The sequence below is a fragment of the Sabethes cyaneus genome, chromosome 2 (genome assembly GCF_943734655.1).
Source record: "Sabethes cyaneus chromosome 2, idSabCyanKW18_F2, whole genome shotgun sequence".
Taxonomy (NCBI): domain Eukaryota; kingdom Metazoa; phylum Arthropoda; class Insecta; order Diptera; family Culicidae; genus Sabethes; species Sabethes cyaneus.
The window spans coordinates 229,795,641-229,820,543 of NC_071354.1; the positions used below are offsets into that span (position 1 = coordinate 229,795,641).

A 24,903-nucleotide genomic window follows, 5' to 3' on the forward strand; every position below is an offset into this window, starting at 1 on the left:
AACGGAATTCGAAAAAAACAATTGTAGAGTTAATTATCATCACCAACGTTCCTAGACATAAACAAAAGGTAGGGTACCCGACCTTTCAGAAGATTGTTTTGGCCTGGAAAAAAGAAGTAATCGTAGGATTGCGAATCTATTATTTACTTATAACAAAAGCACCGACCGATTATGTTGAAAACTCCGAGCTTTCGGGTGCAATTGGAGTTAAAATTGGCAAGGAACAGAAATGAGTGGAATCAGAGATGATACCTAATTCCATTCAACACTTTTAAATCAAGGGGAAAGAAGAAAGGGTGAAGCTGCTACACCAAACACTCCCACAAAGAATATGATTTATTTACCTTCGTTAGGAGTGTTTTTGCTAATGAAGTTTAAGTGATATTCCAACCAACCCTGAAACCAGAAGCCACGCTTAACGTTGCTTCATATGACCCTCCCTAACCTCATCTTCTGCTCTTACGCCCTTCACAGCTGATCTCAATCTGTTAGATCCTATCGACTCTTTGTTTCATAACTTTCTTCTACCGTTCCCTCCGTAAATTGTAAAAACTTAACCCGTATATTTGACTATACGCGGTCATGGCGTAAACTAGAAAATTGCGATAGATAGACCAATACCGATATATCGGGTTATGCAATGGCAGGTGGGACTCGCATCCACACTCTTTTGGTTGGTACCCGAATGTTTTACTCACTAAACCACTGCCGCCCGTTATATGAGGTAGTGTACAGGGGGCTTTGTAGACGCCAGGAGTCTGCTTTGAAAAGCGTGAGGTCGTGGGTTCGAATCTTAGAATCAGCCCATTCGATGTCAAGTGACTTTAGCGTGAGTTAATTCTCAGACCCCTAATTGCACCATGAAGGAATGAATTCTGTATAACCTCGATGAAGCCTCTGGACAGTGCAAAAGTCATTCTTATAGTTAAAATGTGCTGGTCAGAGGAAAGCATGGAGTCCTCGCCAGGGACAGTTATAATATGGGACAGTACTGGCGGTGAGGAACGGGTGGATAAAGTAGAGCAAGCTTTGAAGAAAGGCACGCATAAAAATTTAATGAGCATATCGCTCACGTAGCGTTTATAGCCAAAAGAAATGCAGTGCGAGTTTTACAGCAAACACCCGGGTGCTATCACAATAGATCAACGATACTAGCCGCAGTGATCCATACAGGAAGATAAGAAAAACCTAATTTTGTTTTATTCTCCCAATGCTATCATTCCCCCGTATACCCACTTCCTATACGACGGTATTAGACTACCCTAATACAACGGGCGGCAGTAGCTTAGTGAGTAGAACTTTCGGGTACCAAACGAAAGAGCGTTGGTGCGAGCCCCATCTGTCATTGAACAAACCGATATAATTTTGGTCTATATCACTTTTTTTATTTCATCCAATTAATCATTCTTCGCATCGGACCTTTCGACCCTTTCCGAGATATGAAATTAAATTTAAATTTGGATAAGGACATCAAAATAAAAATCGAAGTTTTAATTGAAATTAGGTTTAACATATTTAGTGATGAATGACCGAATGATTAAAAATACGTTCAAATAAAAATTCGTCTTACTGTCTCACACGTTTTTGTTCCTTTTTTACTTTTCCAGTGCCGTTTTTATATTCTTTTGTTCCATTTTTTTTCCCTGTTTTGTGTACCCTCACTTTTCTTTTTTTACCGTGTATTCTGTGTCATTGTACTATTTTTCTTGGATTACTATGTAATTTTTTCTTATTTTCAATCCTGTTTCCCGTATTTTCTCTTCACTTTTTCCTCTTCACTTTTTCCTCTTTTCCCTTTTTCCAGTTTTCATCTTTTGCTAACTCTCCTCCTTCTCGTTTTTCGTTTTCGTCTGTTCCGCTTTTCCATCTTTTCTGCCACGCTTATTTTGTTTATGGCTCTTTTTTTGTCTTTGCTTTCCGGTTTTTCTTTTTATCTCCCGGTTTTCGTCTTTTTCTCTCTTTTTTCTGTGGTTCGTTTTTGTTTTCTTTTATGTTGCCAAATTTTCCCATCCCATTCCCCTTTTATATTCCGTTTGTCATTGTTTTACCGTTCTCCTCGTTTCCTGTATCGGTTTTCTTTTTTCTCGCAATGCGTATTTCCCTTTTTGGTTTCCCTTGCTGTCTGTTCTGTTTTCTCTTTCTTGTCTCGTTTTCCCTCTTTGTCTTGTTCTTCCACCATTTCTGTCATTTTTTCTTTTTCTGTCCCATCGCTCCTTTAGTTGTCTCGCTGTCCCTACTTTTCTTTTTCGTTGTTTTTATTTTGCTCGCTGTTTTCTCTTTCTTTTCTTTTTCCGGTTTTTGGCTCGTTTCAGTCCTGATTATCCTCTGGTTTTTCTCTTTTCTGCTCTGTTTTCTTCCGTTTTTTCTCATTTCCAGTCTTTTTTCGAGTCACGTTTCTTTATTTCCTGTCCCGCTAACTCCTTTTCTATTTTTGTGCTAGTCTATACCGTTCTTCCTTCTTCTATGTCCTACTTTTCCTCGCATGTCATGTTCTGGTTTTCGTATTATACTGTTTATTTTCCGTTATTTTTTTCGCTCTAATTTCTTGTTTTTTCTTGTCAGGTTTTCTGCCACTATATTTTCTCTTTTTCTATCTAATTTGTTTTCCTCTTTTGTTTCATTTATTTGCTGTTTTGTTCAGTTTATTCTCATTTTCTTTTTCATTTTCTTTATGGGTTTTCCCTCTTTTCTCTAATTTTTTCCTTTTTTTAAAAAAAAAAGAGATATTCAGGTCCAGTTTTTGCCGTTTTTCTCTCGATTTCTACTTATCCACATTTCTCTTTTTTTGTCCCATTTTCCCTCCTGTTCTGTCCAGATTTTGCTATCGTTTTTCTTTTTTTATGCCAGTTATTATCTTATCGCGCATTTTACCTCTTTTTTATATATTTTTATTTTATTTTATAGTTTGTACTGCTTTTATCACGTTTTCCTCCGTATTTTTCGCCGTTTTTTTTCTTTTCGGTCACATTTATTCTGTTTTTGGCTTCCTCTATTTTCCACTGCTTTTTGGTGTTCTTTTCGTATCTTTCATCTTTTTGTCTCCAGTTTTACCCTTTTCTGTTCTATTTATTTCTGTTTTTCTTTTCTTTTTTGTCCCGTTTTCCCATCCTATTCCCCTTTTATTTCCCATTTGACCTCGTTTTCCGTTCTCCTCATTTTCCCTATTCTTCTCTCTCGCTATACGTTTTTTCCCATTCGATTTGTGTTGCTTTCTGTTCCGTTTTCCCAAGCTTGCTTCTTGTTATTTCCCATTTTTCCACCTTTTCGTTGTCCTTTATTTTCTCTCTCGTTGTTCCTTTTTTGCACGCGGTTTTCTCTTTCTCTTCATTTTCTGTCCCGTCTTTTTATTTTTATTTTAGACCCTTTTATTTCTCATTCGGGTATTTTAGAAAGTATAAATACAATACTGGTATTAACAAGGAAGAAAATTATTAACAGTACTAATTTCAAAGTTTCACTCAGTGCGTTTGTCCTCAGTGCTCGAAAAATTCACAGCCCTACATGAAGGTGAATATAAAACGTATTTAGCGCACACAGTTTTACCTCTGGTAGTATTCTTTTATCTGTCAGCCCATGGACATGACTACTAAACTGCTGACAGTGTTTTTCTTTCTCAATTTTATACCCTTCAAAACAATTCATTCATGAATTGCAGTGCTGAATGATTGCTCGACTAACCTGTCAGTTGATTTTCTGGCTCATGACTGATATCTGAGTGCTCAAAGTTGAGTTTAGATGGCAGTTTAAGCGTCGTTTTCAAATCAACCAAAACCTCGCTGAAGGACATTAATTAAAACTTCGGAGCAATGTTCACGTTTATTTTGTAATTTCGTTTGCCGTTGTCGACAGTTCAAAATGGAATAAATTGCTTTCATCCTTAGATCGCGTGCGTTGGTCTGTAAGTTTATACCTGTTGAAGCAAGGCCTTTTCTTTTTTATGTTTTGTTTTTCATCTTTTTTATTTTTCATTTTCCCTCATGTCAGGCTTTTCTTTTCCAGTCTCCAGTTTTCCAGTCATTTTTGTATAAGTCAAGTCTACTCCGCCGTTCTTGCCCTTATTATGTGCTGCTTTTCCTCCTTTTCTGTCATGTTCTGTTTTTAGATTACGCCGTTTGCTTTGCGCTTTCATTTTTTTTAATTCTTTTGCTATTCTCAATACAATGCTCAATTTTCCTGCCGCAGTATTTTTGCCTTTTGTTTACCTTCTCTTCTATCCCGTTTTTCTCCTCTTTTTCTCTGTTTTTTCTACTTTTGTGGCTTGTTTATACTCGTTTTCTTTCTTGTTTTCTTTAAGGTTTTTGCTTCTTTTCTTTTATTTTTCTTATTTTCTCTTCTGGAGATGGAGAGGGACAACTTTTTTCGTCCAGTTTCTTCTTTTTTTCCTGTTTTTTCTGCAGTTTTCTTCTTATCCACATTTTTCTCTCTTTGCGTCCCGTTCTTCCTCCCATTCTGTCAAGATTTTTCTTTCGTGATTTATTCATGCAAGTTTTGCTTTATTTTCTCTCTCATTTTTCTATTCTTTTTTATCTCATTTGTCCAGTTTTTGTCACGTTTTCTTCCGTGCTCTTTGCCTTTTTTTTTCTCTCCAGGAGCAGCATGAGACGGACTACCTCCAGATCCATCGGTAGTCCATCTATGAATATGCTAAGAAAATTTACTTACATTTTCATGAAAAACCTGTTTGCTTCTGCTGTTTAGCGGTTCTTGAGATAAGGATTTTTGAATTAGATAAATAATATTCAGAAATACCTAGTGTTTTGATCACAATTCAAAATCAACATGAAAATGTGTCCATGCAAATTTTGTCTTTGAAAGATTAGACATTGACAAACAAGAAAAAAATATTTCTAAAAATTTTCATGGAGTTTTTTCCATTTTTCCATGGAGTTTTCCACCATCGCTTAAATTAGAACTAGACCAGTTTCAAGGATTTGTTTCGGACTTGAAGTTGAATTTAATTTGAAAAGATTAAAAATTGGACGTGAAATCGAGCTTGAAATTGTACGTAAACTTGGATTTAAAAACCAAGATACAGTCGAACTTGAAATTAAATAGTATTTAGATTTGAATTTGAAGCAAGACTTAACATAGGACTTAAAATCATTGTTAGAATTGAATTAGGACCTGAAACTAAGCTTAAATGCGCTACGGTAAAACGGAACCTTGTCGTTGTGTATGGCTTTTTAACTAATCAGTAAATGAACAGCGGTAATGTTTAGTTCTGAATGCGGGTATATATTTATCCCAAGCAACAATGCGAGTTTTATTGTACTCTTATAGTGGTCTTCAAGACCAATTTTGGTCTTAAATGCCATCATAAAAGTGTAATAAAACCCAAATTGTTATTTGGGATATGAATACTTTTGTGAATTCAAGTGGGATTCGGGATAAAAATTACCAAATGTGATTGCTGTGTTCAGAAAGTGCCTTAATTCTGAATAAGAATAAGGCCAGTACGGGGATCTCTGATAACTAATAGTTCCAAATTAATCGGACACTTGAATATCCTTAATTCTCATAAAAATCTACCAAAAATCCTTTATATGGAGAAGCCGTAGAAATTTTAGTGTATCTAAAAGATAATGAGCAAAATTTCTGGATATCCGCTTGGAATCGAAGAACAATCTTACAATTAATTTAATTAATCATTTAAATACAAAAATTAGGTGATGCAAAAATTCCACTGAAGAAAGTTATTCGATGATTGTAATTCGGTCGCATTATGCAGACTTGCAAACTTATATCTATGCAGGCTGCGTGGACAGCGGGGCGCTTTTTAGCGGTCGAATTTTGAGGTTTGGTGATGGACTCTCGTTATAAATACTGCGCAGTAGCTTTTTGGTCTCGAGAGTTAGGAAGCGGATGCGACTCTACGCTTTAAAGCTTCTGTCGACTACCGCGAACTGTCGTGCTGCACTCAATTGACTTTGTAGACCTATCTTAAGACAGTACATAAATGCCAGGGGGATGGAAGATGAATATTGCTCCATGGGTCGAGCCCTGATAAATTGCTGACCACTGATGGTCCGAGGTTTGGCTCATTTGTGGTTGACTTAAGTTTTTGGAGGGTCTTAGTACAATTCGAAACCTGAAACGAAGAAAACTTTTTCCAAATTAAATTCTATTATTTATATTTATTTCCCACAGATACGTATATAATATTGCAGATAATAATTAACTCTTAATGCTATTCACCACTTTTTCGAATTCTGTTTCGCTGGGACGCTGTTGTCAAAAAAGCCTATATTCAACATAAAACGGCAAATGAAACTTGCTCGTAACATAAAATGGAATTACCAAGCTCTTGATAACTTTCAAGAACACTGTGTAGCTTTTCCAGGAAAAGTGAATGTGTTGGAAAGGTGTTGGTCTTTTTGACACCACTTTGTCGCTGATGATGGTGGCTACTGATAATTTTTACTTCACTAACTTAACTCTTCTAGTTAAGTAGTAATGGACATAATCAGTTAAAACTTTGCTTCGGGAGGAGATGATTCTACCTCCTCTCCAATCAGCTATGAACCGACTTTCAACTCCAATCAAGTGCGCAAACAATCTTCAACTAAATCAGGCACAAATCTTCCAAACACCGTAAGAAACACGAACACGTAACGTTTCTGTTTTGAACCACAAATGCTGACATGTCTGTAAATCCGCCATTCTATTCCGAAGTCAACCAATGTTGTAACGTTGTTATGTTCGGTTTTGTTTTCGTACTAATTTAGCCAACAAACAAATCGAATTCTGTTTTACAAAACAACACAAAAAAACTTTTCTGTTTTCATTTCGTCCACCATTCAGCAGCCAGCCAGCGAATGGCAAATGGTGCCGATGGTGGAACCCTTTGACAGGGATCGAGCGATGCGCTGTGCTAACTTGCACCACCACCCAGAACGGTGCTCTTTTTAAAAGCTAAAACGGGCACTAAATGAGATCAGATAGATAATGCACGTACATTAATTATCTTCAAACGTGCATCCTGATTGGCGAACTCTGCTGACAGCAGACTGTGTTACATCAGTGTTCTGCTACGTTTTGTAATATAAAGGATGTGATGATCACGGCATGTTTCACGGGACGGGACGTAATTGGATACCTGGTTTGCTTTTTTCTTTTTTTCTGTTTGGAAAAAGAATCTAAATTTCGCATTTTTTGTTTTTAATTACTTTTTGTGTGAGTTATTTACATCGTTTAGGTAACCCTATAATTGTACCAATCCGGGTGGGATTCCTCCATCTCTGCAATTGTTTCTACCCGCTGTGCATATGTTCTGGTAGAAGAACAAAGAGAAGTTCTAGCAATCTTATATGATTCCGATTTCCAAAAAAGTTGATCGATAAAATATAAGGAATTATCGTGGCATAACTTGCCTTACAAGCTGTTATATAGGTAGAGCAAAAGGCTCAAATTGGTACATTGTAAACCGATTTGAAGGCAGCGTTTGAGTGTATAAACCGATTTTTTTATATATAAAATCAATTTGGACTCTATAACCTTACGAAAAATGGGTACGCTTCTAATTAACTTTTAGTAGATTTTCGCATTGAAAAGCAACGGCAAACCAAAAGTATATCGGCGAAATATATTTCTTTGTAACGCGAAATACCTTCAATTCTTCGTTTCTAGACTAGAAACATAATGATAAAACTGTTTGATCTTTGATCTGAATCTAACAACTAATTGACATTATTTTATTTCTATCGTTCCATTGCAGATTCGCGACGATCTAGAGAAGGAAGACGACGAATCTTCCGGCTCCGGGTGGGGACCCGACGACGAAGATTCCTCCTCGTCCAATCACAACAGCAACGCGAACGTAGGTCCGGGCGGCTCCAAGGATCGGTCCCGCATCACCGATAGCAACAACGCAGGAGGAGGATCAGGTGATCATGAGACCCACGTTGACGCCGATGATATCTACACTGAAATCAAAAATCCCTCCGTTGATCCGTCCACGACAGACGATGAAGATAGTCAGTTTTGCATGGCTTTTTATTTAATTTATACCATCTAGTAATAAGTGGGAAACGGGCCCCGTCGCGGGACTGAAAGGCGATTGGGCGGGTGGAATCTTTTTGTGTGCCTCTCATCCAGTCGTGTTTCGCCCGCCGGGGCGACGAATCCTTACTGTTAAGATCAACTCCATTTTATTCTCTATAATTTTACAGCTTAGGGTGGAAGATGACTGTCGATACAAATTTCCTTAAAAAAATGTGCACACTCTTAACAATGTTTTCACGACATTTTCACCAGAAAACGACTCTACAAACTATTTGTATTTTTTCGATTGCTCGTGTTAATTAATAGTTGTCTGTCTGTTAGTTTTTTGATTCGATTCTTTTTTCCAACTTAATGATGTTTTTCTTGCATGAGCTCTCATGATTCATTCAAATTCGAATTCATCAGTCGTTCGTATCGTAATCGTAATTTCATCAAGACAAAACATTCGTATTTTTGCAGGAAGCACTCATCAAGTCCTAAAAATAGCTCACCACTGGTTGAATTTTTGCTAATAATTCATGTAGCTCTTCACAGCCGATCGCTTCGTAAATCGTGTCACCATTTGTACCGTCCGTCCTTTTCCTCCCTCCGCTCATGTCATCATGATCGCTCATCACTGCTCAATCATCAATCGCGCGCTCCACATCAAAACTGCATCATCGCATTCCTGTAAAAGCGCGTCTACTTCTTTTTCTTTGCGTTTCACATTTTTGTGTAAACATTGCTCGAGCGTTTTAGAAATAACATTTACCATCAGATCCACACGCTTTTGATGAATGTGTTCAGTTCAGTTCAGTTCAGCTGCAGGAGCATTCCACATTTATCTGCATATCGTTTATTTGCCAGCCAGCCAGCCAGCGTTCTAACTAAGCCTCTCCTCTAAGCTATGTATGCTGAGTGGCGTGTGGTGTGGTGGTATCGTCTTTTTTCTGCCTAGCTTAGTTTGCTGTCAAGAAGGGGGTAGATGATGGGAAGTGGGCAATCAATTGATTTTTCCACCAGCGGCATTGAACCCGGTAGGAGCGAGTTTAATTATATTACTCACCCGTCAATGGATTTTCATTTTGCTATTTTATCGATTGTGTGGTTTTGTGCAAAAACAACAATTTGCGTCGAAATCTAATTTGCTGAAATTGCTGAATGTGAAGTCAAAAGTTTAGTCTACGAATTTATTGGGAAAAGCCGCCAGTGTGCTCACCAGACATAAACAAGAGGTAGGGTACCCGGCCTCCGAAAAAGCGTAGGATGGTGAATTTATTATTATTTATCGTCAAAATATCGGCCGAAATTTGAAATTGAATTTTGAATTGAATTAGACTTGGAATTGGACTTGAAATCGGATTTAAAATTGGAAAAAATTAGATTTGAAATTAAACTCGTAATTTGACTTAAAATTGAAATTGCAATTGGACGTAAATTGGGTTTAAATTTGACTTGAGCTTAGACTTGGAATTACAAATCAGTCAGAAAACTGGAAATCAGAGTTTAAATTTGACTTAATATTGGAATGAAAATAGACTGGGGCTTAAAATCAGACTTTGAACTTGACAAGGAACGGCACATTAGACACGAAGTTTTACTTGAAATTTTTACTTGACTTATTTAGCTTTACTCTCTCACGTTTTACCTCTGTTCAGTTTTACCTCTCCATTTCCGTTTTTCAACTTTTTATTTCGTTTTTTTGTTTTATTTTCTTCCGTTTTTCCTGTTTTTCTCGTTTTCCTTTTTTCTGTCCCATTTCCCTATTTGTTTCATTGTAGCGTTTTTCTTCATTTCTTGTCCACTTTTTCAGTCATCTTTTTCGTCTTTCTCTCATTTTTTCTTATTTTCTTTCCCGTTTTCCGTCTTTTCTCTTCCCTTTTTCCTTTGTTCGTTTACTTCTCGTTTTTCGTATTCGTTTGTTTCGTTTTTCCTCGTTTGGTTGACCCGTTATTTCGTCTTATCTGTAACATTTATTCTATTTTTATATTTTTCCTTTGCTCTGTTTCTGTTTTTTCGTCTTTTTCTCTACAGTTTTATCTTTTTCTTTGGGCCGTTTTTCTTGTTTGTCTTCTTTTTCTATATCATTTTCCCATCCCATTCCCATTTTGTCTCATCTTTCTCCTTTTATATGCCGTTTGATCGCTTTGTCCCGTTTGTTTCGTTTCGTCTATCGGGTTTTGGTTTTTCTTTCTCGCTGTTCTCCCGTTAAAAAAAATCTCCCGTTTAGTTTCTATTGTTTTTTGTTCCGTTTTTCCTTTCTTGCCTCGTTTACCCTTTTGTTGTTTCCCGTTTTCCCACTTGTTTTTGTCACGTTTTTGTTGTTTTCTGTTTCGTTTTCATTTCTTCACTTATTTGGTTCATATTCCCTTCCACATAGAGAAACATTTCTCGGGGTTTCTGCCCGTTATTCCCGCTTTCTCTTCTTTTCCTGACCCATCTTTAATCCTGATATTTCTTGTACTTCTCCATTGTTTAATTTTTCGTCCTCTGTTCCGTTTTTTCTTATTTCAGACCCGTTTTTATCTCTTCCAGTATCATTTTTTGTTTTCTGTCCCGTTGCTTTTCTATTATTTCGTTTTCCGTCTGTTCCGTTCTTTCTATTTGATCCTAATTTTCCTACTTTTCAGTCACGCTTTGCTTGTCTTTTTCAATTGTAGCCTGTCTATCTTTCGTTGTCATTTTTTTATTTCTCTTTTAATTTTGCTCCTGTATTTTTCTTTTTCTCCCATTTTCTTGATTCCGTTTTCCCTCCATTTTTCATCTTGTTTTTGACTCATTTTTTTATTCTCAATTTATTCTATTTTTGGTTTCTCCCGTTCTTTCAGTTTTTTTTCTTTGGTTCGTTTTTCCCGGTTTATTTTAGTTCTTTTTTGTGTCATTTGTCCGCCCACTTCCATTTTGCCCCATCTTTCTCCTTTTATATATTGTTTGGCCTCTATCCCGTTTTCCTAGTTTCCTCTACCCTATCTTCTATATTTCTTTTCTCTAACTATTCTTTCTCATTTTTCCTTTTTTTGTCCACTATTTCCTTTTTTTCTTCTTTCTTTCCTGTCCCATTTTTCGTTTTCTATTTTTCTGTTCTCGTTCCACAATTTTTCTGCTCTTGTATTTCTCCTCTTTCTCGTTTTGTTCTCATTTACTTTTTCTACGTTTTTTATCTTTTTTCTTTAGTTTTTCCTCTGTTTTCTCTTTTTACGACCCGTTTTCTCTCCAATTCTGTCATGTCTTTTTCTTTTTCTGTTCCGTTCTTATTATATACTCCTTTTTCTACTTTCCTGTGTTTTTTCTTCTTTTCCCGTTTTCGTTTCCCATTTTTCTGCTACTCTATTCTTCCTTTTCTCCAATTTTTCTCCTTTTATATTGCGTTTTATCTCCTTTTCTGTTCCAGTTTGTTCTCATTTTCTTTCTCGTTCTCCTCGTTTTTGTATTATTTCATTTCTTTGCCCATTTTTTTCTCTTCCTTTCTCACTCTTTCTGTCCAGCCTCCTCCTTTTGCTTTGTTTTCCCTTTTTCATCCCGTTTTCTCTCACTCTCTTGGTACGATGTATCGTTTTTCTTTTTTTCTTGTAAGTTTTACTTCTTTTCCTCTTCATTTTTCTGTTCATTTCCGTTATTTTTATGTCCTACTTTTTCCTGGTTTTCCCCGTGTTTTCCTCTGTGTTTTACACATTTTTTGTAATTGTTTCGTTTATTTTTGGCTTTTTTGCTCTCCGTTTTTCTTCCGTTTTTTCCTTTCTTCTTTGGTCCGTTTTCTCCTTTTCTGTCTCGTTTTTCCGTCTAACTTTGTTCCATCTTCCTCCTTTTATATTTATCTTTTGACCTTTTATTCCCGTTTTACTCGTTTCTTCTTTGCTTTCTCTTGTTTACTATTTCTTTTTATCTTTCTTGTTTCGTTTTCCCATTTTTCTGTCACGTTTTTTTTCTTTTCCTGTTCTATCTTCAACCTCAATTTGTCTTGTTTCTCTTCTTTTATCTCGTTTTTCCTTTTACTACTCGCTTTTACCTCTTTGTTTTCTGTCCCGTTTTTCGCTTTTTGCAGTCCTGATATCCCTCTTATTTTTCTCTTCTGTTTCTATTTTTTAGCTACTTCCCTTTTTACTCACTTTCAGGTCTGGTTTTCCTCTTTTGCGGTCTGTTTTCTTTTGTTTTCTGTGGGGTTTTCTCGTTTTCATCTGTTTCTTCCTCATATTATGTCCTGCTTTGCCTACATCTCTGTCACGTTCTGTTTGCCTTTCTGTGTTATTTTATTTATCTTCCGTTTTATTATTTTCATCTTCCATTTTCCTCTTTTTCTGTTCAAGTTTCTCAATGTTTCTGCTCCTGTGTTTCACCTTATTTCTTTTTGGTTTCGATGGTTTCGAATTAAGAAAAAAAATTTATTCCGTTTTTCCACTTTGTTCCGTTTTTATTGCTTTTTCGTCTTTTTCCTTCCATTTTCCTCTTTTTCTTTTCTTTTTTCTGTTCATTTCATTGTTCCGTTTTTTTCTGTTCCCTGTCTCTTGTTCATATTTTCAGTCCATCATCATTATCATATTTTCAGTCCTGTTTTCCGTTGCTTTCCTCTATTGTTTTTTCTTTCTTCTTTCCTGTTCTTTTCTGTCTCGTTTTGCGCCCTTTTCAGTCTTGATTTCCCGGTTGCTTTTCTTTTGTTCCATTTTTCGTTTTGTTTTCTCCGTTACTCATTTTCAAGCCGTTTTTCCTCTTCTTCAGTCTCATTTTATTTTTTGTTTCTCGTTCCGTTCCTTTTCTATTTTATCGTTTTCATCGGTTCCATTTTTCCTCTTGTTATGTCCTTTTCCTACGTGTTTCGTTTTATCCTGTATATCTTCCGTTGTCATTTGCTTCTTCTTTTTTCGGGTTTTTTGTTTTCATTTCCCAATTTTTCTGCTCCTGTATTTCTCCTGTTTCCGTTATTTTCTTCTTGGTTCCATTTTTGCTCATTCTTGTGAAATTTTTTCACTTTTTATTTCATTTTTTATTCTTTTTTATTTTTCAAAACGCAAGGTTTTTTTGTTCATTTCATTGTTTCGTTTGTTTTCGTTTCATGTCCTATTTTTTCTTATTTTCAGTCTTTTTTTGCTTTTGTTTTCCTCTTGTGTTTCTCTTGTGTTTTGTAACTTTCACGTTTATTTTAATTTTGGTTTTCTTTGATCTCCGTTTTTTTTCATCTTCCGGTTTTTGATCTTTTTCTTTGCAATCTTTTCTTTGGTCCGCTTCTCTTTTCTGCTTATTTCTGTCTCATTTCCCATCTCATCCTAATTTTGTCCCATTTTTAACCTTTTTATCCCGTTTTAATCGTTTCCTCTATTGGTTTTCTTTTTCTATCGCTTCTCCAGCTATTGTTCTACTTTTTTAGTTTCTCTTGTTTGCCATTCCGTTATCCTTTTCTTGCCTTTCTCTCTTGTTTTTCTTGTCTTCCTACATTTTCTTTCTCGTTTTTTAACCTGCAACTCTTTTCTTTTTCTCTCATTTTGTTTTTTTTTCGCCCTTTATTTTGACTTTTCTTTTCTTTTTGCTCCCTTTATGCCCTTTATTTTTTCTGTCTCGTTTTGTCCTTCCTTGTTTTTCGTTCTTTTCAGTCCTGATTTCCCTCTTGTTTTTCTCTTGTTTTTTTTCTTTTCCAGTCTCCTCACCAGTCCAGGTTTACTACTTTTTTGTGCTGTTTCTTTTTTTCATTTCGGTACAGTTTGTCCTGATTTTCTTTTTCCTCGTTTTTAGCGTTACTCCTTTTTTTCCTCATTTTTCTTTTCTTTTCCGTTTTTCTCTTTTTCTGTCCAGTTTCCTCTTTTTCCCATTTTGTCTTTTTTCTCCTGTTTTCTTCTTTTCCACTGTTTTCTTTTTCTTTCGTCCCGTTTTTACTTCCATTCTGTCACGATTCGTTTGTTTTCATATTATTTTTTCTTATTGTCTCCATCGTTTTTGCGTTTCTAGCGTTTCTATTCCGTTGTCCAGTTTTTGTCAAGTTTTCCCCCGTGCTCTTTTGCATTTTTTCTCAAGGAGCAGCAAAAGATGGACGTTTAGAGCCGTCGGTAATCCATCTGTGAATATGTCAGTAAAATTTAGAGCGTACTGTTTGGCTCATGAATGAAGAAAGAGTTTTAAATATTCTGAAAAACCTGGGCTTCTGGGTTATTTTGTTTTATATTAAATTTTAAAGAGAAGGTGACGCACTGGGGCCTCAGAGCGCCCGTGCCGGAGCGCATTATTGGGAAAAACCCTTGACTAATGGGATAATTGTTTTGGGATTTAACAATGTGTATTAAAATAATACGACCACTTTTTGTTTTCCTTCAAAACTGCAAAATCAAGGTTAGGAGTAACATGTGGGAATTTATTAAAACACTGAGAGTTTATGCTGGCTAGTAGGAACTTTGTATCCTTGCCCGTATTTTGCTAGAAAAGTTTTGTGGCCTTTGCTATTTCATCTGTGTAGGACATCAAAAGTTGTTCTTCCGATGAATCCATCGGCGAGTTGTTCATTTTTTAACTTAAAAGGACACAAGGCAATGCAAATAAAAAAAACGCACAAATGTTCGCCTCATCTATCACCACTCATCTAGGCTAGAGTTTGGCTTACAAATGGCTGGCCGGCCATTGAGTACTGTTAACTTATTATTATTGCATGCTTTATTTTAGTTAAATGTTAGTTCCGACAACTCTCTCAACCAACGCATTGCTAATGACGAAATGAATTCCCTTCTCCCAACTTTCTCCAGTGCCAATCGGCAAGGACAAAAACAAGCAACCGGGTACCAGCATAATCCACGGTGGCCAATCGCCCGACGGAGACCTCGAGATCAGCCACACCCAGCGTATCCCACCCACGGACGTCGGTGCCGGAGGTCACGGCCACGGTCACGATAGCACTAACCCGTACGGAGGCAGCGGCGTATCGATCATGAACGCCAAGAATGAGGACAGGACTGCCAGCTTCTTCGCACAGCCGGGCATTCTCGCAGGTTAGTTCAACGTTTTCCCCGAATATAACAGCCTACCCGACACGTCCGTTGTTTATTTGCATATTGGGAAATAATAATTATTCACACTCAGGCGCGTACGTACGTACTTCAGGCCAGGTGGTCCTCCATCCTTTTCTGGGGCCGTACAAGCGCCATGACATGCCAAAGAGGTTAATTGTTGTGCTGCATGCAATCAAACTTTTCCCCAGTATTTATGTTAGCTAGCACTTTCAGTGCAAACTTTCGCAAAACATTTCATTGTACGTACTGTTTCATAAGCTTCTAAGCGGCGTTTCGTGTACCGATTTGGTTCAACCTCACATTGAGTGAGAAATTTTGTACATATGAACATTTAATGAAGGTCGTACAACTCGGTTGCTCCCCGACGGCCGACGGCAGCGGCCGGCCGGTCGTCGAGGCGAAATTAATTACAACAGGATCAAAACTTATCTCGTTAGCAGACGGACTGAATTTTAATACCGCTATTTCGGGGGTGTTCCGATAAGTGCTTTCTGCTACTACCTAGAGAGTGAAATCAATATTGAATGAGGAGTTTCGATGGATGAGCGGCCAGACGACGGTCGGTGGCGTATAACGACGGAGAATTATAAATTGCTCGCTCATTAATTAATAACGCTAAATCATCGAGAGTGTTTTCGCAAGTTTGCGCATTAATTATGAAATCGAAGTAGGACCGACCGGACTCACTCCGGAACACTCTGGGTTCTGTATTAAATAACATCCAGCAGTAGAGCTTTGTGTGTATTCTAGAATAATGCGCGAGACACGGTTGATTGTTCTTTATTCATGGCGAAAAGGAACGGTTCGAACTTTGCAGGTGACAGTTTAATTCGGGGTTTCTTTATTCATTAAGTCGTTAGAATCGCGCTCTAGATTTGTAGATTAACGACGGAGGGTTGATTATAATGTTAAAGTAAATTTTACTAGCAAATACGACATTGTTCGATTCGATGACAGATTGACAGCTCCGTGGAATAAACCGCGGTTTGCAAATTTATCAATGAAAACGGTGTTTACCAAAAAATACAACCATTTTTACCACCTGAATGGGAAACGGTTACCAACGATTGGTATAGAGAAACTAAGTGAAGTGTTTTTCTAATCAAAATGTCGTGGGTAGAAATTCAAAACAGTTTCAGATTCCCCCGAACGACGTCCGGGTAATTAGCTCAGTATGTGATAAACCATAAAGTTTCGAGCTCGTCGTGAATTTATTATTTAGGTATTGTCGTTCATAATGAACTTTGAAACTCAATTAGCCATATATTCTACATAAATTATAAGCAACATTTGCATATGCAATAAGTGGATGCAGAATTGCGTTTTCTTCGCAACGTCGTACCCTTTTTAGTTAAGGTGCTTGCAATATTTAATATTTATGTTTGCTGCAGTCTTTACTTGTTGCTCGAAGAAAATTTTTTACGGTCTTTCGCAAGAGAGTGTCGATGCCGAAACGTTTAATAATCAACCTATCGAACAATCAGTGTTTTCCTTATAGAATCCGGGCTTAACTCAAGCTGAAACTTACTCACCATGCAAAATGCTAATTCAAAATTATGTATATTCATTTGCTATGAAATCTCGCTTGAACAAAGTTATTGGATCTTAAATCGGAATCGGAGCTTACTGTGCGTCTAGTGAATGTGGACAGCAATGTGGACATACTGCAAACGATATACATACTATGGTAAACCGTAATCCGTTGCACGTGAGCACATGGTGAAAAAATAGTCGAAAATAATAAAAAAAAATTAAATATTTTTTCTGACTTGAGAATACAGGCCTGATCTGATATACATAGTGTCATCCCAAGTAACAAATCAAAGCCGCTTGGTTTTACTTGAATTTTATAAAGGTTTTATCGCGGTATGAATTGTGGTATTGCGCAATACCAAGAGGATACGAGTCCAAACACACTTATAGCTAGCTAGAAAACCATAATAAAACTGTAAATAAAGCGAATTTATTGTGGTTGCCTATATTACCACGTTAAAGCTTGTTGGCTGCACCACGTCTCCTATAAACTTACCATAAGTGTGACGTAGCAACACAAAATGGCGCACCAATCAAAATTGATCTTATCGCGGTTACTTGTCAAACCGCAATAAATCTGTTAGTTTTATAGAGCAATTAAAATGGTAACACTCTAACCAAACAGTTTTTTTGCTGCTATTATGAAGAATACAAAAGTTCAACACCAAAATCATTTTTTCATGCGAAGCCATATTGCCATATTTTAGTATTTTGTTTAGCTCGAAAACAACAATTCATCAAAGCAAAGTGTTTTGCAGAAAGAAGGTCATTATTAATCGGGTTTCCTGTCATAGGAAGCAACTAAAATGATTTTGCTAGAAATTGAGATTGACTAACTGAATATTTTCAATTTGTTAAAACAACCACTTTTCGAAAATTACTAAATTTCAGTGGCGCGCTGATTTTATCGTCCTATCATATCAAAATGCACGATGAAATTAAATGCGCACATAGTGCAAAGCAACGAAATTGCTTAAAATTTAATAAATATTCTATGGGATATTTTATTCTGGCCGCTATAAACCAAATCGGTCAGAATGATCTGTCAGTAAAACTAAAGCTTTTCTGCTCACGGATATATTTTCAAGTTGACAAAACTAGCGAACTTATATGGCGTTTGCTAGAAAAGCGAAAATCGAAAAACAAAAAGCAAAAAGCGAAAAGCTTTTTTAAATTACGGCGATGGCTGTCAAGCAGCGAAAGCTTAATCGGTTTTATTGCTGCTTTCAGCAGAGCGTGATACGACTACTTGAGTTTATAACGTGATTCTTATAGCGGTTATGAAAATATTCCGAGGAGTGGGCCACTTGGTCAGAAAGCAGTTTTATAGCGGTCATCAGAAAGTTCTGGTGGAGCTCATAGTTTTATTAGCGGTTTTATGAAATTGGTCATGAAAACCGCTATACGAACGTAATAAAACTTGGAATTGTTACTTGGGATCAGAATGGGAGGATTAAAATGGATGTTTGACATTTTCAAAATAGCGATTCAAATTCGTCAGAATCATACATTTCCAGTAAGTAATTTCGGCGACGGTGCAGCAACGGACTATCGTGCGATTATCGTTTTAATGCCATCTACAAAGTGCACTGCCAAAGTCATCTTCCGCCGACTATCACCAATTGTGAACACCATTTGCTAGGATTTATCAAGCCGTTGAAGGACATACAAAATCTTTATTGTGCGAAAGATCTTCCAGAAAGACCTCGAATACAGAGTTCTTCACGCTATTTATTTGTCGATTTCAAAGCTGCTTATGATAACATCCACCGCAAAGAACAATGGACAATCATGAAGCTAGGGTTCATGATTTAAAACTAACATAGAACAGCCTCCCCGGAAAGCTGATCTGACTGATTTAATCTACGAAATCTACGTCCGATTCTGTTGGTTTGATTATCTAGTTAATTTGAATCTCACAGAGGGCTTCAACAAGGTGATGGTCTCCCATACCTGCTGTTCAGCCTACAGAGTGTTATGAGTCGAGCAAATTTTACCACACTGAGGCACGGTCTTCAACAAATCTGTTTCAATTCGTCTGCTTTGCTGATGGCATAGACATTGTCAGCAGAGCATCTGCGGCCGAACAGTACACCAGAATAGAAGATTAGGATAAAAGTAAATGCATCTTAAACCAAGTACATTCTGCCCGACGGTACCGGGGCCCACCAACGCCACTTAGGCATTGTCCTAACGATAGGCGTCCTATGAGTTTGTTGAGGTTCATGAATTTCTCTAGCTTAGCTCACTAAAGGGTGTCCACGTTGAAATTGCAATCACAAGATTAATTCGCATAATTCGAGTTTTTTTTGATTGACAATAAAACTTTTAGGACATCAAATGAAATAAATAAACTTAGTTTTAGTGTCTTTATTTTATTAAACTTCGCCTCCGTATCTGAATGCTCGCGCTTTGGCCTTAACCCACCTCATGAAATTATCCACAACCTCAAAATCGACATGTTTTGCATATTTAGCCATGTTTTCCTCATTTCATGACTGGTTTGACTACTTTAGGATGTTTCAGAAGATTCCGTTTCATAATAGCCCAGTATTTTCCGATTGGTCGCAGCACAGCACAGTGGTCCAAACAGCGAAATACGTGATCGTGTGATATTGCGCCGAAACGTGAAGTTTTTCGCATATAGTTTCTTTAGAAACATTTCTTGGTATAATAAGCCCCTTCTTGCGAGAGAAATTATTGGGTGATTAATTCCCTTAAAAGTGAGATACGAAATTTATTTTCTCCGACATTCAAGATACAGGTTTGGTATTTTCGGCAAAGTTGTAGTAAATATTAATGCAAACAACTTTGTCAAAGACGCCATACTTGTATCTCTTCATGGAAACTATCTATGAAGCGTTACTCGTGGACAAACCCTTTAAAACAGTTTCTAAACCCTGACTTATTCTGGTCAAATTTTACGTGTTCACAGTGTTCTAGAAAGTTGTTTATCTTGCTAAAATCAATGTTTTTGTAGAACATTGTAATACGTGATTTTCTGAAGTTTCGGAGATTTTGAGCATTTTTGATGAAAAATAGTAGGGGAGTGTCGTCGTGGTTGGGCCATGTTTTGGAAATCGCCCATAACTTTCGTTTAAAAAGGAATTTCGGAAATCTGAATACATCGTTACAAAGGTCTAAGAATAAGGTATATTTCCGGAAAGTTTTGAACTGATTGCTTGAAAAATAAAAAAGTTATAGGTATTTACGTGAAAACAAAAAATGTTGTCATATTCGGGCCATGTTGTACAGGTTGGGCCACCGCAGAAAATCTAAGATATACGTATTGAAATTCTATATAGAGACATGAAAAGAATGAATTCCGTGAGCAACGGCTCATATAGGTACAAATATCCTATTTTTAATTGCATTTTTGCGAAATTTTGGCTATCTTGTAAAATCAATATTGCTACAATCACCTTTTCCGAAGCGTACAACTACAATGAAAAAAACAACAAAAATCTAGGTTTTTTATCGTATTAACTTTACTTTATTTCATCACATTTTACGTGACTGACATTCTCTAGCGCTTCTGCGCTTAAAATTATGGTGGCCCAACCATGACTACTCAAGTGGCCTGACCTTTACAAATAGCGCTTTTCTAGCATTTCACCTTACCCTTACCAAACACTTTACTAGAGGGTATTTTTCCATAGTCTTCTTGTGAAGCACAACACACTTCATACATTTTCAACATTTATCTCGAAAATTGCATTTCATGAATCGTTTCTCGAAGAAAAGTTTACTGCGCCTGCAAAACTTTTTTTTTGAAAAATTTAGTCACTGAATTCAGTACGCGTGTTTTGAATAAACGATTGAAACTCACAATATTGTGAAAAGTTAGCTGTCACAGTAAGAGGTATTACAATGCTTGTACATAGATATTATGAGTTACTAAAACTGTAAAAATCAAGATGGCCCGACCATAACAGTGGCCCGACGACAACGACAATACCCTACTTTTTTGAGCTTAAATATTTCCCAAGGTGGCAAATGGTGGCAGATCAAACAACTCGTACTTAAAAGTACAACAAAAAGATGTGTTGCTTATTTTATTTTTGATTTGAGTAAAGTTAATTGTTAACTGCTTGTTGATTCGTGTTTTCTAATTAAATAGTTATTTAGTCATTCCGAGAAAATTCGGTCTTCTGTGACTGTTGTTTAAATTCGGTCATTTGGATTTCACCCATTCGTGATTCGACCATTTGTGTTTCGGCCATTCGGTACCAGCCCATTATGAGTGTGATCTTTTAAAAAAACACCAGTCGAAGGTATTGAACAAAATAGACTTAAGTTAGTTATTTGGAAGTCTTGCTCTTATTAATTGCGGCAAATAATTTTAAGTCTACATTCATTTTCGACTCGAAAATAGGCGAAAAAATTGCTGGTAACTCAACTTCTTAGAAAGAGATTGTCAACGTAAACAAAATGGCGTTTATTGCATCCGAAGTACATTTTAATTGTTCTATAAACATGACTGAGATGCATTTTTAAAACAACTATAACTTTTGAGGATACAAACGGATACAGACAATTGACACTTGCTTTTAAAGGTTTTTTGTTGTACTTTTAAGTAGGAATTGTTTGGTCTGCCACCATTTGCCACCTTGGGAAATATTGAGGCTCAAATTAGTACTATTTTTCATCAAAAATGCTCAAAATCTCCGAAACTGCAGAAAATCGGGTATAATAATGTTCTACAAAAACATTGATTTTAGCAAGATAAACAACTTTCTAGGACGCTATGAACACATAAAAGTTGACGAGGATAATTCAGGGTTTAAAAACTGTTTTGAAGGGTTTGTTCACGAATAACGCCAATTTCCATGAAAAGATACAAGTATGGTGTCTTTGACAAAGTTGTTTGTATTGATATTTACTATAACTTTACTGAAATTACCAAACCTGTATCTCGAATGTACGAGAAAATAAATTTCGTATCTCACTTTTAAGGGCAGGGTGTCGATTTCCTGGAAAAACCTGGAAAATCAGGGAATATCAGGGAATTCATTTTTGGATCAGGGAAATCAGGGAATATCAGGGAATTTCGAAATTCAATCAGGGAAATTTTGTTTACCCGGCAATATTGTTGATCAACTTTGGAATCAAATCAATTTTCGTGTAAAATATACGCAGATTGATCGGTTGAATTAAAACTTGTTACATGTCTAGTGGCGATTCGATTATCTTTCAGTTTGCCGTAAATTTCTTATTTGTTTTGCGCCGTACAATTGTCAGACTTCACTCGCTGTAGTGCTCGAAATCAGCAATGGCAGACCCCAAGCACTTCACGGTGCAGACATCAAGAGCACAAACCGGGATACAGACTGTTATTTACACGCGATCCACAGCGTTTTCACCTATTGCAGAATTTTACACTCAGAAGCCCCAAGCATTGATCATCTTCCTTCAGTGTCCATGATTCATGTCCGTTAAGGGTTACCGGGAGCATTAACGTTCTGTAGAATTTGCGTTTATGCGAGTTGGCAACCTTCGGGACTGGTTCAGCTGGTTACGTACTACGCAGAAAGCTTACATGTTTCTCTGTTCTGACGTGAACCGCAGTGAGCATGCGACTCTTGGCCTGGTTCTTCTCATCTGTCATTTTCTGGCATTCGACATCAAACAAGCTGTTACACTCACCCTTATTCTGCGAGACGAGTGACGTAACTAATTTGGAGTCATCGCGAATGAGGTGACAATTGTCACCTAGGTGACTCACTTTGTCACCTAGGTGACTCGTTTTGTCACCTAGGTCACACGGTTTGTCACTTAGGTGGCACGGGGTTGTTACCTAGGTGACAAGGTTGTCACCTAGGTGATCGCACTCAATTCGACTCGCCGTGGCGAGTGAGAATTGTCGTATTGCGTCCAGGGGTGTGAAATTGTCAAAATTTTGCGGACTAAACATCCATGGATGGCGACAATTTGGAACCAGCCAGCGTATCGAAAATAACAGCTAATAATAGTTAAATTATAACTAAAAGGCTGTGTTTAACTGCTTTCTAAATAGTTTCAGTTGTTTTAAAACGAATCAACCTTTAAGTAGGTACCAGTACCAAAGGTACCAAAACCAATGAGTGGGACATGGACAATGTATGTGATTTGACAGCCACACCACCCCGCTGATTGAGTCACGTGACTCGCAGAATAAGGGTGATTGTCTTCCCCACGTCGTGCCTATCACTTCCCTCGTAGTTGTTGGCGCCATGGCGGATCCTCCACAGCCTACTTACGTCTTATTCCCTTTCGTCATGTTGTTCTGCGATTCGTTGATCAAGCTTTCTGGTGTACTCCACTGCAACGTGGAGTGGATCTGCGTGAATCTTACGACGAGATAGTGGTCAAAGTCGCTAAGAAAAGACTGTATATTGTGACTTCCAAAAAGTATTGACCGTTAAACAGGATCGATCTGGGAGCTAGAGTCTTGAATTTTCAAGTCGTGCGCACCCCATAAATCCTTTCGAACCTGTCATTGAATTCGTCCCTAGCAAAGCAAAACAAAGTCTTGAGCATTAACCGTCACTAGACATTATCCTTCTTTATCGACAGACTTCGCAGCCGGCTGTTAGAGTACAGGAAAATTACGGGGTCAGTGCGACCATCCTACTGATTCTATCTAACAAAAACCGGCTAGCCGAGATTCGAACACAACTCGCTTGTTAGATCAGCATCGTACCTCGAAGCTAACTGGGCGATTCAATTCGTTCCTAGTATCATCGAATTTATGATTGTGACTATACGTTGATTAAGCTGTAGTTGAAGAATTTGCCTTAATTCTCAACACCCATATACGGTCATCGGACCGAACGGCCGGCCATCGAACTACCTTCGAGTCATTGTTGCTCTCAAGTCTCGATAGTTGCAATCCGAAATCATGACTCACAGCTTTAGTCTTGTAGTCTTAACTTCGCATACTGTCCACCATTGAAGGTTAAAATATTTGCCATTTGGACATTTTCTAACAATATAGCTAGCTAAAGTTTTGCCGTACCTCGAAGCCAGCAAAACGCACATTTTTGTACCAAAAATCTTTGAGGAATCATCTCCTTAACCCCATACTTTTTGCAGCAAAGATAACAAGCTGAAACTTCCAGGAAAGTTTTGTTTTAGTTTAACTGAAAACCCGCAGACATGTGTCCACCTTCCAGTGGCAAAGTTACTAGTTTGAGCTGACTGAAAATTAGCACGATTTGTTATGTTTACACGGCTGTAATTTTGTTGTATGTAACATCTAAGTTTTGTGCAAAAACAGGTCGATTAGATTATTTCTCAATCTTTGTTTCTTTGGATTCAAGTTGATACCTCAAACATAACTGTCCCTAGACTCGATAGAAGAGGGCGTTTTCGAAACGCTGGTAAAAAATAGGTTAAGAATCTTTGATATGTGTTCTTAAATCATGAAGAAATCTAGCTTTAGTTTTCAGCAGCTCGCATAAGCCATGCTAAAGGGTTAAAAACTTAAGCCAGAAATCGCCCAAATAAGCTTGACATTCGAGTTTTGAGGGTCAGGGAAAAATATTTGAAGCATCAGGGAAAATCAGGGAAAGTCAGGGAATTTTATTTTTGGATTTGAGTCGACACCCTAGGGAATTAATCACCCAAAGATTTCTCTCGCAAGAAGGGGCTTATTATACCAAGAAATGTTCCTAAAGACACTATATGCGAAAAACTTCACGTTTCGGCGCTATATCAAACGATCGCGTATTTCGCTGTTTGAGCCACTGTGCACCGGTGTATTTGAGGATCTTTTGACACGAAATCGATATTACTTGCTTATGCCGAGGAAATCGTAGGACAGTTGTGAGACTTCAGAAGAGGATGAAGTCGCTTTTAGAGACACTCTTTCAAATTCACCGGTCCATTCATAGTATCTGTGGTTACGAAAGGTGTACTCCGTTGTCCACATGAACAAATTGCCAAGTATTTCTTGGCAAAGTTCGCCATCTTCTGTATTCCGAGGTTCTCTGGAACATCAAACTTATCCTTTGCAGTGAAATACTGGTTCCTCGGAATCTGGTTGGAATCCGCTTTCACGTAGGTGTCGTCGTCTATAAAACACAGCAATGAGGTTTCGTCAGCTTTTGATCGTATAATTTCTGGGCACTGCTTTTCGCGACTGTATTCTTTTGGGTCCTTTTGAACCTTGAACGTACGTAATCCATCTCGAGTTTTGACCTTCTTTTTTTGCTATCTCTAAATAGAGGAGTTTGGTTTCCCGTCGAAGGCCCTAACTACGCGGGTGTGATCCTTAACAGTAGACGGACGCCTTTTTTCCACATCTAAACTCACGATCGACGGTCAGATGTTCTTGGAACCGTTTTATGACACGAAACCGTAGATTTCGGGATTAGCAACTTTTTACCGATGGCACGATGTGATAGATTCTTATGTACTTGTGCAA

The 24,903-nt window shown here is 37.4% G+C and overlaps 1 protein-coding gene across 1 annotated transcript in view; it reads left to right on the forward strand.

The window, feature by feature from the left end:
- LOC128734668 (syndecan) overlaps positions 1 to 24,903 on the forward strand; it is a 79,556-nt gene that overhangs the window by 45,227 nt on the left and 9,426 nt on the right. Inside the window, exons 3-4 of the mRNA XM_053828964.1 lie at positions 7,715 to 7,973; positions 14,700 to 14,942. Of these exons, the coding sequence (XP_053684939.1) occupies positions 7,715 to 7,973; positions 14,700 to 14,942 (502 nt within the window). The remainder of the gene's footprint in view (positions 1 to 7,714; positions 7,974 to 14,699; positions 14,943 to 24,903) is intronic.